Below are 13,670 nucleotides of genomic sequence, written 5' to 3' on the forward strand. Positions count from 1 at the left end.
ACAACCACTTTAAGCGATTACACGGAATATAATTTTTGAACATTAGTTGAAGATCCATGGTCTGCTGGCAAATACGCATGTTAACTGATTTTTGGGGTTTCCGGTTGGCTATTGCAGCGTCCTCTGTTGGCTTCTCAGCCCAGAACATGTTATAGAAAAATCGATAACGTTGCATTGGAACAGATGGACCGGTTTCAGGGCCGAGGAATCCGGAGCATGCAGCCCCCACTGTACTGCTCTCTGCACAGCGTCTGAGGCATGCCATAGAATAGGGAGCAGTCCCAAAAAACAAAAGCCACACAAAGGAGCTAGCACCTGCTTGTTTAGGAGCAGAATCTGCCCACATTGGTTATTTTAGAGCAGTGGTGCATTTTGCTCGTGTTGCACCCCCATGGTTATTTTTGACATGCCAGTTAAGGGTTGCAATCAGCGTGAAAAATATGAGCTAGGATAGAACTGCATAGGAAAAACAAAAAGTTTTCTACAAATTAGCATCTCCGTTGGGAGTATGGCCATAGCTTTCGGCCCTCCTCCTCCTCCAGGTCACAGGAGTGAAATTAGTTCTGCACTCCTGTGACCCGTATTCAGCCAGTCCAGACTCCCGACTTTGTCCAGATGCCTGACCAGCATGCCCATCCCCCGCCCAGCCCTCCAGTGAGCGCTGGAAAGACACAGAGCTGCTGCATGAGCCATCGGCTCTCTACTCACCGAGGAACGAGCGATCAGAGGTCTTTGACCATTCGGCTCTCAGTCTAAGGCCCCAATCGCAACCTGAGCGCAAAACACACTCAACAAGCCAAATCCCCATTCACGTTCACATCTGAGCGTTCTGTCGCCTGAAACAAAAAACGCCTGAAGCGCAAAATGAGTACGCAAGCTTCTTTTTGGCAGATTATACGCGTTTTCAGCCCCATAGACGTCAATAGAAACGCCTGATTTGGCATTTTGTCATTTTCTTCATAAATGTATTTGTTTTCTGCTCAAACAGCAGCTCTCCGCCCCCCAATTTCCTCCCCCTAGTGCTTTCTATTGATTAACCACTTTCAGCCCCGGACCAATTTGCTGGTCAAAGGACCAGACCACTTTTTGCGATTCGGCGCTGCTTCGCTTTAACTGACAATTGCGCGGTCGTGCGATGTGGCTCCCAAACAAAATTGACGTCCTTTTTTCCCCACAAATAGAGCTTTCTTTTGGTGGTATTTGATCACCCCTGCGGTTTTTATTTTTTGCGCTATAAACAAAAATAGAGCGACAATTTTGAATAAAAACGCATTATTTTTTACTTTTTGTTATAATATCCCCCAAAAATATATAAAAAAAAAAACTTTTTTTCCCCTCAGTTTAGGCTGATACGTATTCTACATATTTTTGGTAAAAAAAAAATCGCAATAAGCGATTATTGATTGGTTTGCGCAAAAGTTAAAGCGTTTACAAAATAGGGATAGTTTTATAGCATTTTTATTAATAATTTTTTATTATTTTTTTTTTACTAGTAATGGCGGCGATCAGCGATTTTTATTGTGACTGCGACATTGTGGGGGACCCATCAGACATTTTTGGGACCGTCATTTATACAGTAATCACTGCTATATAAATGCAGTGATTCCTGTGTAAATGACCCTGGCAGTGAAGGGGTTAACCAGTGGGTGGCAGTGTAGGGGTTAAGTGTTCCTAGGGGTGTGTTACTAACTGTGGGGGGGGGGTTGTGCTTTCATTTAGTGAACACTGATCTCTGCTCCAATCACATGGAGCAGAGATCAGCGTCACTAGTTGCTAGGCAGAATGGAGAAATGTTGTTTACAACGGCACTTCTCCATTCGGCCGCTCCGTGAGACGATCGCAGGGATGCCCGCAGCCATCGAGTCCGCGGGTCCCACGACCGGACTCACGGGGGGTCCCGACCAGCGCGGGAGCGCGCCGATGGCAGGGCGGCAAATTTAAAGGGACGTACATGTACGCCCATTTGCCTGCCCGTGCCATTCTGTCGACGTACATCGTCGTGCGCATGGTCGGCAAGTGGTTAAACAAAAATCACCTGAAGCCATAAAACTCTTAAACGCTAAAACGCTTAAAGCGGGATTCCGCTGCCGTTTTTTTTTTTTTAACCTGTGTCACTGGTGGGCGATTCCTACGGTGTCTTTGCAGTCACGATTGGCGTCTTTTTAACCCCCGGCGTGATGATTTCACTGCTAAGGAAAACTTTTAAAAAAAGCAGTCCGGCGGTTTCCATTTTCACTGTGGGCGTTTGAAGCCCACAGGCATTTACTTCCTGGATGCGACGACGCTGAGCTCCCAGCATCCACCGCTCCATCTCGCACATGCTCATTGAGTGTCCTCTTTGTTTTCCTTCCTCTTGCCTCGTGTGCTATAGTGGTAATGGCAGATAGAGCTGCTTGTCCACTTTCAAAATGGCAATTTCGGACACTCCCTCGTCACGTGACCGGCGTCCTCCTTCCGAAATCTCACGAGATTTCGGCATGACTGTGTCCCCCACGGATTCCTGGGAAATAGCTAAAAAAAGTTCCCAGGGACCATTGCGAAGCCGATAAACACGCCTACTCCCACGGGAGGAGAGCCCGCAAGTCGGCATAAATATTAAAAATAAAAAGGTAAATACTGCATATTATTTTATTTCAATGGTCATAACTGCATCTATGTTCCAAAGCCATTTGAATCAGATGAACTTGCAATTTTCTGTACAAAACCGCTTTAAAGTGCAAGTTCACCTTTACAGACAAATCTATAAGGTGAGCTTGCACAGGACCCCCCCCCGCCCTCCCCCGGACCACAGCAATCTCCCGTTCTAAGCCCCGGGGCTTAGAAATCCGCTGAGCTGAATGTCCAGAACATACCCCGTTAGGAGGAGGGTGTCCTGTGTAAGTTCACCTAACAGATTTTTCTGTAAAGGTGAACACTTTAACCTCTTCCCATCCCGCGTTTAGTCAAATGACGGCCGCAAGGTGCCTCTCATCCTGGGCGGCCATCATTAGAGCTGGGTGATTTTCTACAAAAAAAATAAAAAATCTGATCTTTTAAAAAAAAACTTGATTCACGAATTCCAAATTTATTTTTTTTTGATGGCCATCGCGCCGGTCCTGAGGAGCTGCGGGTAATAGTTTTTAGGTGAGGCCGCGGCTTCGGCCTAGTCTAAAGGCGTCTGGCCGTGCAGACTAGGCCGAAGCTGCAGCCTCACCTAAAAACTCTTGCCCGCAGCTCCTCAGGGCCGCCGCGGTGTCAGCGCCGGTCCTGTTGGAAGGAAAAAAAAATGCTAAAAAAAAATAAATTTGCTGAAAATTTGAAATCGATTTGACCTCTTAACTCGAATCAGATCGATTTTTCCCCCCCCCAGCCCTAGCCGCCAACATGACGTCCTCGGCTTCCCTCGTCACTCGGGAGCTGATGCGTGTGCCTGGGGGGCTGCGATGTCTGCCAGGCACCCGCAATTGCATCACTCGGGACCCGATACGCGTGCCTGCGATGTCTGCCAGGCAGCCGCGATCGTGTCACTTGGGAGACTATGCGCGTGCCTGGCGGCTGCGATGCCTGCCTGCCGTGATTGTCTGCCGGGCACCCGCGATTGCCGGTCACAGAGCAGGGACGTGGGATCTGTGTGTAAACACAGTCCCCCACGTCCTGTCAGGGGAGAGGCGACCAATCATGTGTTCCTAGTATGTAGGAACACCGGTCTCCTCCAGTCAGTCCCCTCTCCCTACAGTTAGAATCACTGCCTAGGTCACCTTTAACCCCTTGATCGCCCCCCTGGTGTTAACCCCTTCCCTGCCAGTGACATTTACACAGTAATCAGTGCATTTTATAGCTCGCTGTAGAATTGTCAATGGTCCCAAAAACGTGTTAAAACGGTCCAATTTGTCCGCCGCAATATTGCAGTCCTGACAAAAATTACAGACCACCGTTACTAGTAAATTTTTTTTTTTTTTTTTTTTTTTTTAAATGTCCAATTTTGTAGACGCTATAACTTTTGCGCAAACCAATCTATGCATTTATTGCGATTTTTTTTTCACCAAAAATATGTAGAATACATATTGGCCTAAACTGAGGAAGAAATTTTTTAAAATTGGGATATTTATTATAACAAAAAATAAATTGTTTTTTTTCAAAATATGCCAGTCTTTGTTTAACCACTTACCGACCGCCGCACGCCGATGTACGTCCTATTTTTGAAGAGGGATATCTCGGTAACGGAGCCGTCGGTAGCGGCGGAGGCGATCGGGTCCTCTTCCTAGCTGGGCATAGAGACAAGTGAGGCTAAGATGGCCCCCCCACTCGTCTCTATACCATAGGAGGGCGGAAGCGATGTCAAAACGTCACTTCCGCCCATACCTCTTAAAAGGTATATTTTTTTTAAATGTCATTTTTTTCTTTTTTTTTGTTGCATTTTAGCCCAAATATGAGATCTGAGGACTTTTTGACCCCCCAGATCTCATATTTAAGAGGACCTGTCATGCTTTTTTCTATTACAAGGGATCAAGGGATGTTTACATTCCTTGTAATAGGAATAAAAGTGATCCATTTTTTTTTAAAAAACAGTGTAAAAATAAATAAAATCAATTAAAATAAATAAGAAAAAAAAAGTTTTTTAAAAACACCCCGTCACAATGAGCTTGCGCACAGAAGCGAGCGCATACGTGAGTAGCGCCCGCATATGAAAACGGTGGTCAAACCACACATGTGAGGTATCACCGCGATCGGTAGAGCGAGAGCAATAATTCTAGCCCCAGACCTCCTCTGTAACGCAAAAAATGCAACCTGTAGAATTTTTTTAAATGTCGCTTATGGAGATTTTTGAGGCTAAAAGTTTGACGCCATTCCACGAGCGGGTGCAATTTTGAAGCGTGACATGTTGGGTATCAATTTACTCGGCGTACCATTATCTTTCACAATATAAAAAAAAAAATTGGGCTAATTTTACTGTTTTATTTTTTATTCAAAAAAGTGATTTTTTTCCAAAAAAAAAGTGCGCTTGTAAGACCGCTGTGCAAATACGGTGTGAAAAAAAGTATTTCAATTACCGCCATTTTATTCTCTAGGAGGGTGTTAGAAAAAAACATAAAATGTTTGGGGGTTCTAAGTAATTTTCTAGCAAAAAAAAAAAAAACCTGTTTTAAACATGTAAACACCAAGTCTGAAAAAGAGGCCTGGTCCTTAAAGAGGGATTCCGCCCAAAAAAAAAAAAAATATTAAAAGCCAGCAGCTATAAATGCTGCAGCTGACGACTTTTAATAAATGGACACTCACCTGTCCCGGGTTCCAGCGATGCCGGCAGCCGAGGCCGATCGACCGCTCGGGCCTCGGCTGCTGCCGCCGCCATTCTAGGTGAGGGAATCAGGAAGTGAAGGGAATCGGCTTCACTTCCCGGTTCCCTACTGCGCATGCGCGAGCCGCGCAATAGGAAATCTCCGCGCTGTCACTGGGACCCGTGTGTGTCCCAGCAGACAGCGCGGCAGGGCAGGAAATGGCGTAGACTCCCGTGGGAGTCTATGCCCGGAAGTGGGTGAAAATACCTGACTTTGACAGGTATCTCCACCCCCCTCCCCCCTGAAAGGTGTCAATTGTGACACTGGAGGGGGGGGGGGAGGGTTCCGATCAGCGGAGGTTCCACTTTAGGGTGGAATCCCGCTTTAAGTGGTTAAAGCATAAAAATAAAAACCGCAGGGGTGATCAAATACCAAAAGAAAGCTCTATTTGTGGGAAAGAAAATTATCAAAATGTCCTATGAGTACAGTGATTTATGACCGCGCAATTGTCATTCAAAGTGCGACAGCAACGAAAGCTGAAAATTGGCATGGGCAGGAAGGGGGTGAAAATGCCCGGTATTGAAGTGGTTAAAAAAATGCCAGAAAAAGTTGCGACGCTCAGGTGTGAATGGAGACTTAAGAGACGGCAGGGGACAGCTGCAACGTTCGATCGATGCTGCATTCACCTAGGCGAGTTGATTTTCTCTCCAATCACCCCCCCCCCCCCCCTCCGACCAAGACACGCACTTCTCTTAAATATCCAACACAGAAGTAGGAGATGTCGATGAGCAAACGCAATACGTCAGACGCCGGGCTCGGCCGCTGTGGGGAGGCACACCTTATGTTCTGTATATACAGCCAAATAACCAAACCATTGCCAAATATTGTTTTCATATTCTTCCACAATCAGCAGGTAATTCTCAGCACTAAGATACCAGCTGAACTGATTAAACTTGAAGAGATCTGCCCCGGGGGTGGGGTGGGGGAGGGGGTTACATTAGAGGGTTAACAGAAACCAGCAGAGAGAAGTCTTTTCTTCCTCACTGCAGCAGAAAACATCAGCTGGGTGTGTTCTCTGGAATTGTGCCCAGAGACTTCATACCAATGTAAATGATTAACAGCGAATACCAAACGGCCCGGAGAGAGAGAGATAACACGCCGATCGTTCCTCGCCGCGCACACAGAGGCCTGATAGGTGGTTATACAAATGTTACAGACATCCGATAGCCATCCACAGCCCTAGAATAACAAACACCAACTCGGGATTGGTCACATGATCATCACCTGTCATATTCAGGGATCAATACAAAATCCGAGCCAGGAAAAAGCAGATCGAAGCCATATCAATCGCCATTTACAGATCGAATGAAGTCGCCTCTTTACAGAGATCAGCGTCAACCCAACTTTACACTCCGAGAATAAAAAGAGATTCTCATTTCCCCTTTTGGCCCAACAGGAAGTTTCCACGTGTAAAACTGCAACCAATGAAAGGTAATCTATAAATATGCGTGTCGCCTTTCACGGTGCGTTTCAAGGTGTGTACTTTGTTTTTCATCTTTAAGAAAATGTGATGTCATCAAATACGCCGCCAGCAATATGCAGACTTCACATATTAATGAAATTGATATATGTGACCGTCCACCCGCTCTCTGTGTCGATCGACAAATAGCGAGGCTCGGGAGAAAGCAGCTTTCTATGGGGGGCACTCAGCAGGGTGGAGGGAGCCAAGATGACCAGCAGGGACTGCACTATGTCAATGGGCACACAGAGCAGCTTGGGAGCAAGCCCAGGAGGGCACCAATAGCAAACGGCTTTCTATGGGGGCACTCAGCAGGGTGGAGGAGCCAGGATGACCAGCAGGGACTGCACTGTGTCAATGGGCACATAGAGCAGCTTGGGAGCGAGCCCAGGAGGGCACCAATAGCAAACGGCTTTCTATGGGGGCACTCAGCAGGGTGGAGGAGCCAGGATCACTGGCAGCATCCAATGGGGACCCCCAATGTAAAGGGGGAACCAAGATGGAGCATTGCTGCTCTCCTCCGCACTCGCTCAGTCATTGGCTCCGGCTGCTGTCAATCATCCAATGAGCAGAGCGAGGGGGTCGAGCTGCACTGTCAGTGGGCACACAGAGCGGCTGGAGAGCAAGCCCACATGAGTGCCCCCAAGGCAAACAGCTTGCTATTGGGGGGGGGAAGCCAGGAACGCATGTGGGATGTGGGGGACCCCAGAAAAGGAGGATCAGAGCTGTTCTGTGCAAAACCATTAAAGAGAGCAGGTAAGTATACCAGGTTTATTTACATTTTAAAAAAGGAGGCTTTAAAATCACTTTAAGGCCTCATGCGCAGGTTGACACCCATGTCAAGGCTGTGCTGCAAAACACGGGATACACGGGTGTTCTATCCATCCCCATACAAGCACTCTCCATTCACAATCATTTGGATGTATTGGCTGCATGGGTGCAGGTGTATGAAGATCAACTCCCCCCCCCCCCCCCCCCCCCCCAAAAAAAGCCATTTTCAGAAAAGAGAACCTATAGAATAAAAATATGGTAGTTTTATATTTTTATTAAACCTATATTTAAAAAAAACAAGTTGATAAAATATATACACAAAGTTAAATTTTGAAGCACATATACTACTGAATGCCTCTAAAATGTTTTGCTTTACTGGCAAATGTATAATAGTAATGCAAGAATAAAAAATAATAAACGATACATTTTCAATATAATACATTATATTCTAATACAATCCCAATTTATCCATAGGCCACGCCTTAAAAGCCAGCTCATCAGTTTAAAATTAACCTTAAAGAGGAAGTAAACTGCTGCCTTTTCCCCTCTGAACTGCAAAGTAAAGGCATAATGTGCTAGCATGCATCACATACTAGCACATTATGTGAAACTTCCCTGCAAACGAAGGCCTCGTCGTCACCGCTGGAGGCCACATCCATCTTCACCGACCTTGCTTCCAGGTCCGTGACTGACTGGCTGGAGGCGCATGACATCGCTGCAATGGCGCACGTTTAGGAGATGTTTACAGCACCTATAGGTAAGGCTAATAATAATAGTCTATACTTTAGGTACAATTGATGGAAGTTTACTTCCACTTTAATAGCCATAGAATTCCCCCCACTTTATCCAGTTTTGGGTTCAGCCCAAATTGCTGCGTGTTTGGAAACGCTTGCAAAATTGCGAGCGTTTCCGACCCACAGAGAAATACGCTGCTCTTTAGCAGACAATGCGTGCAACCGAGCCTCACTTCAACAGTGGTTCTGCTAGAAAAACACAAAGAACCACCATGCAAACAGAGCAAGTATATGTTCCTGCCACAGCACGAGAGCAAAAGCACAAGAGCACGAGAGCGAGAGCACGAGAGCACGAGAGCGAGAGCACGAGAGCGAGAGCACGAGAGCGAGAGCACGAGAGCACGAGAGCACGAGGCACGAGAGCACGAGAGCACGAGAGCACGAGAGCACGAGAGCACGAGAGCACGAGAGCAAAAGCACGAGAGCACGAGAGCACGAGAGCACGAGAGCACGAGAGCAAAAGCACGAGAGCAAAAGCACCCGAGCTAGACAAAACTATAGTTTACAGCAACTGCAAGCTAATTTCCTTGAACGCATTTGCCTATTTACATGCATGAACATAAGTTGTACACACCTGGGTTTGACGGCGGAGGTTTTAGCACTAGGGAGAAGTTCGGGTTTCTTCTCCACCAGATCCTCCTGGAAGGGGTTCAGTGAGCTCTTCTTGCCGGTCTCTTCTGCGGGTGGTTTGGGTGCTTCTCTCTTCGCAGGCTGCTCATTCTCTGCTGGTTTGGGGGTTTCCTTTCTCCCGGTAACCAACGACAACAAGGAAGACTTCTTGTTTTCCTGTTTTTTATTTTCCTTCTTTTCCTCTTTTGGGACATCGAAGGACAGCGGAGGAGTTTTTGCTCTGGGCTCCTCGGCCTGTGGGGTTTGCATCGCTGGTTGTTCTGAAGACTTGAGGGAAGAATTTGATGTGGAAGAGGTCATCCCCTTCTCATTACCACTGGGTGGATTTACAGTCTCCTTGGATAGTTTGAAGTCCAGGTTCTCAGCTGAAGCATAAAGAGGACTTTTCCGGGAGATCTGTGGGGAGTTGGTGACAGAACTGTCCTTGGAACTGTCACTTTTGGGTTCGGACTCCTCCATGTACACGTGATTTCCATTGATGCACAGGTTGGATCGAGTGATCGGGTCATTCTTGGATTTCAAGCCGCTGAATAGAGACAGTCCTTCCTTCTTGTTCCCGGATGTGACCTGACTCCACTGCTTGGTGTCGGCGCTAGCCGTTCTTTTGTGAGCGATTATTGGAATGTGAGGAAATCGTCCTGAAAATGTAGAAAAAAAAATTGTGAAAAACTGAACAGACTTTTAAAATTAAACTTTCTGATCTCTCCCATTTCTCAGATCAATTTCTTGGATCTCTACAGCTCTTTTTGGTAATACTACTCTTCCAGGTCACAGGAATACATGTACTTTTGTCATTCAGCTGTTCATCTAATAGTTTCTTGAAACTATCAATGCCCTCCGCTGAGACCACCGCCTGTGGAAGGGAATTCCACATCCTCACCACTCTTACAGTAAAGAACCCTCTACGTAGTTTAAGGTTAAACCTCTTTTTCTAATTTTAATGAGTGGCCACGAGTCTTGTTAAACTCCCTTCTGCAAAAAAGTTTTCTCCTTATTGTGGGGTCACCAGTCCGGTATTTATATAATGGGGGGGTCACCAGTCCGGTATTTATATATTGGGGGGTCACCAGTCCGGTATTTATATATTGGGGGGTCACCAGTCCGGTATTTATATATTGGGGGGTCACCAGTCCGGTATTTATATATTGGGGGGTCACCAATCCCCTCTCAGACATGTCTTCTCCAGAGAGAATAAGTTCAGAGCTCACAACCTTTCCTCATAACTAATATCCTCCAGACCCTTTATTAGCTTTGTTGCCCTTCTTTGTAGTCGCTCCATTTCCAGTACATCCTTCCTGAGGACTGGTGCCCAGAACTGGACAGTATACTCCAGGTGCGGCCGGACCAGAGTCTTGCAGAGGGGAGAATTATCCTTTATCTCTGGAGTTGATCCCTTTTTAATGCCAATATTCTGTTTGCTTTGTTAGCAGCAGCTTGGCATTGCTGAGCCTATCTACTAGGACCCCCAGGTCCTCCTCCATCCTAGATCCCCCCAGAGGTTCTCCCCCTAGTCTATAGATCGCATTCAGATTTTTGCCACCCAAATACATTTTACATTTTTCTACATTGAACCTCATTTGTCATATAGTTGCCCCTCCCCCATTCATTTGTTCAGATCTTTTTGCAAGGTTTCCACATCCTGTGGAGAAGTTGTTGCCCTGCTTAGCTTAGTATCATCCGCAAATACAGAGATTGAACTGTTTACCCCATCCTCCGGGTCATTTATGAACAAAAAGAATTGGTCCCAGCACAGAACCCTGTGGGAGCCCAATACCCACCCCTGACCATACTGAGTACTCCCCATTTATCACCACCCTCTGAACTCGCCCTTGTAGCCAGTTTTCAATCCATGTACTCACCCTATGGTCCATGCCAACGGACCTTATTTTGTACAGTAAACGTTGATGGGGAACTTGGCAAATGCTTTTGCAAAATCCAGATACACCACGTCTACGGGCCTTCCTTTATCTAGATACACCACGTCTACGGGCCTTCCTTTATCTAGATACACCACGTCTACGGGCCTTCCTTTATCTAGATACACCACGTCTACGGGCCTTCCTTTATCTAGATACACCACGTCTACGGGCCTTCCTTTATCTAGATACACCACGTCTACGGGCCTTCCTTTATCTAGATACACCACGTCTACGGGCCTTCCTTTATCTACATACACCACGTCTACGGGCCTTCCTTTATCTACATACACCACGTCTACGGGCCTTCCTTTATCTAGATACACCACGTCTACGGGCCTTCCTTTATCTAGATACACCACGTCTACGGACCTTCCTTTATCCAGATACACCACGTCTACGGGCCTTCCTTTATCTAGATACACCACGTCTACGGGCCTTCCTTTATCCAGATACACCACATCTACGGGCCTTCCTTTATCTAGATACACCACGTCTACGGGCCTTCCTTTATCTAGATACACCACATCTACGGGCCTTCCTTTATCCAGATACACCATGTCTAGAGACCTTCCTTTATCTAGATACACCACATCTACGGGTCTTCCTTTATCTAGATGGCAACTCACCTCATAGAAGGTTAATAGATTGGTTGGGCAAGAACGATTCTTCATGAATGCCGATTACTGCTAAGGATTCCGTTCTCATTAGTAAAATCTTGTATATAGTCCCTTATCCCCTCCAAGAGTTTACATACTATTGATGTTAGGCTAACTGGTCTAATTCCCAGGGATGTATTTTGGGCCTTTTTAAATATTGGTGACAGTAGACTGTCAGTACAAAATTAGGAACAATGGTATGGCAATTACTTGACTGAGTTCCCCAAGTACCCTCGGGTGCAAGCCATCTGGTCCTGGTGATTTATTAATGTTAAGTTCCCAAGTCTCATTTTAATTCTGTCCTGTTAACCATGGAGGTGCTTCCTATGATGTCCTATGACACTACAGTTTTGGTTACTCAACCCACCCCGATTCCCTCGTGAAGACGGAGAAGAATAAATTCAATACCTTCGCCATCTCCCCATCCTTTGTAACCAGATGTCCTTCCTCATTCTTTATGGGGCCAATATGGTCTGTCCTTTTTCACGGTTTACATACTTAAAGAATTTCTTGGGATTTTTTTTGCTCTCCTCCGCTATGTAATCTTACATTTCTTGTTGCATTCTTTATAAAGTCTGAATGCTAATGATGATCCCTCAACTTTGTATTTTTTGAAGGCCTTCTCCTTTGCTTTTATATGCATTTTTACATTGGAGATAAGCCTTGCTCATTGCATTCTTTATCATCCAATCACAACTGGTCAGATTTAAACAGACTTGTAGTCCTTTCCTCCCACATTGTGTGTGAGGAAATGGCAGCCGATACCCGGCAAGGCTGGCAGTACTTTTACACTAAATGCAGCCCCATCACCGCAGCCAAAAAATTACTTAACATAATTTTATAACAAAAATATATATATTTTTTTCCGTTTAGCACGAACAACTCCATTGGTGAATACAACGGAAAAAAAAAAAAAAAAAAAAAACGTCATATGGGTAGAGTGTTGTATGACGGTGGACTTGTGAATCAAACTGGCGAAAGCTGAAAACTGGCCTGGGCAAGAAGGCGGCGAGTGTCCGGTATTGAAGGGGTTACATGGCAAGCCTGGCACAAAAACTCTAGTAGTAAGATGCAACCAAGGGTTGCAAGAAAAATTGCTCAATTTCCCATTAGCACATTGGGGGATGGGGGAAGGCCTCTTGTGGAGCTATATAGCCTGCCCCATACATTGTTCGAATCTCAGCTGGTCCCTGCTGAACCAGCCAAGATTTGAGCAGTTTATGGCCGGCTTTAGACTCAGACAGGACAGTCAAAGGTAAAGCTATAATAAAGAAGGTACAATCTGTTACAAACACCATTTTTTTACTGAAATTTTCCTCTATGGATACCCAACGGATCATCAGGCATTAAACTACATGCGGTCATCATCAATATACACAAAGTACTCACTCTCCGACACGGGGGATCCGGAAGCTCTGTTGAAGTCAGAGGAGAAGTCGCCAGGCTTCAGTACCGTTCTCTGGGAGGGGGATGGTGGAAGTGTTGGAAGGACAGACATGGACTGAGACAAGGAGTTCTTCTTCAGTCCCGGCTTGGAGGAGAACAAAGTCTTCAGCTTGGATTTCTTCTTCTCCACCTCGGGCATCTCCGAGTCGCTCTCATCGCTGTACTGATTCATGCTGGGGACAATGGCGGAAGCCGTGTCGGGTAAACCGTCCTGCCGCTTTCCTTTTATCTTGTCCTTCAGCTTGCCGAAGGGCGAGCGGGATTTCTCCTTCATGGAGAGGTCAAACATACTGGCCGTCATGTTATTCCTCATGAACTGGACCTCCACCTCTACCTGACCACGATCCTTTTCTTTCTTCCCCGGCTTCGATTTCAAGGGATACCATCTAGGGGGAAGAGAAGGAATGAAGGTAAGGGAAGGCAATCACATGGTGATCAAAAGATAAACTACTTTAACCACTTTATCTTATTGCACAGTAAAGTCATCTTTTTTTTTATAAATTATAGAGAACCCCACAGATTTATAAATTTTCTAAAAGCAGAGACCCTGGAGAATAAAATGGTGGTAGTTGCAATTTTTTTTATATCACACAATATCTGCACAGCTATTTATCAAATGCATATTTGCATGAAAAAACACGAACATTAATTTTCTTTATTTCCTTTACACAACTTTTTTC

General features: G+C 45.8%; 1 protein-coding gene across 1 annotated transcript in view; it reads right to left on the bottom strand.

Moving 5' to 3' along the window:
- The window catches only part of LOC143973812 (rab11 family-interacting protein 1-like), a 61,657-nt gene that overhangs the window by 18,733 nt on the left and 29,254 nt on the right, over nucleotides 1–13,670 (bottom strand). The window contains exons 2-3 of the mRNA XM_077474666.1: nucleotides 12,934–13,376; nucleotides 8,914–9,607 (exon numbers count right to left, since the gene is read on the bottom strand). Of these exons, the coding sequence (XP_077330792.1) occupies nucleotides 8,914–9,607; nucleotides 12,934–13,376 (1,137 nt within the window). The remainder of the gene's footprint in view (nucleotides 1–8,913; nucleotides 9,608–12,933; nucleotides 13,377–13,670) is intronic.

This window comes from Lithobates pipiens, unplaced genomic scaffold (assembly GCF_037356315.1).
Source record: "Lithobates pipiens isolate NorthernLeopardFrog02 unplaced genomic scaffold, aLitPip1_a1.2 Scaffold_12, whole genome shotgun sequence".
NCBI lineage: Eukaryota > Metazoa > Chordata > Amphibia > Anura > Ranidae > Lithobates > Lithobates pipiens.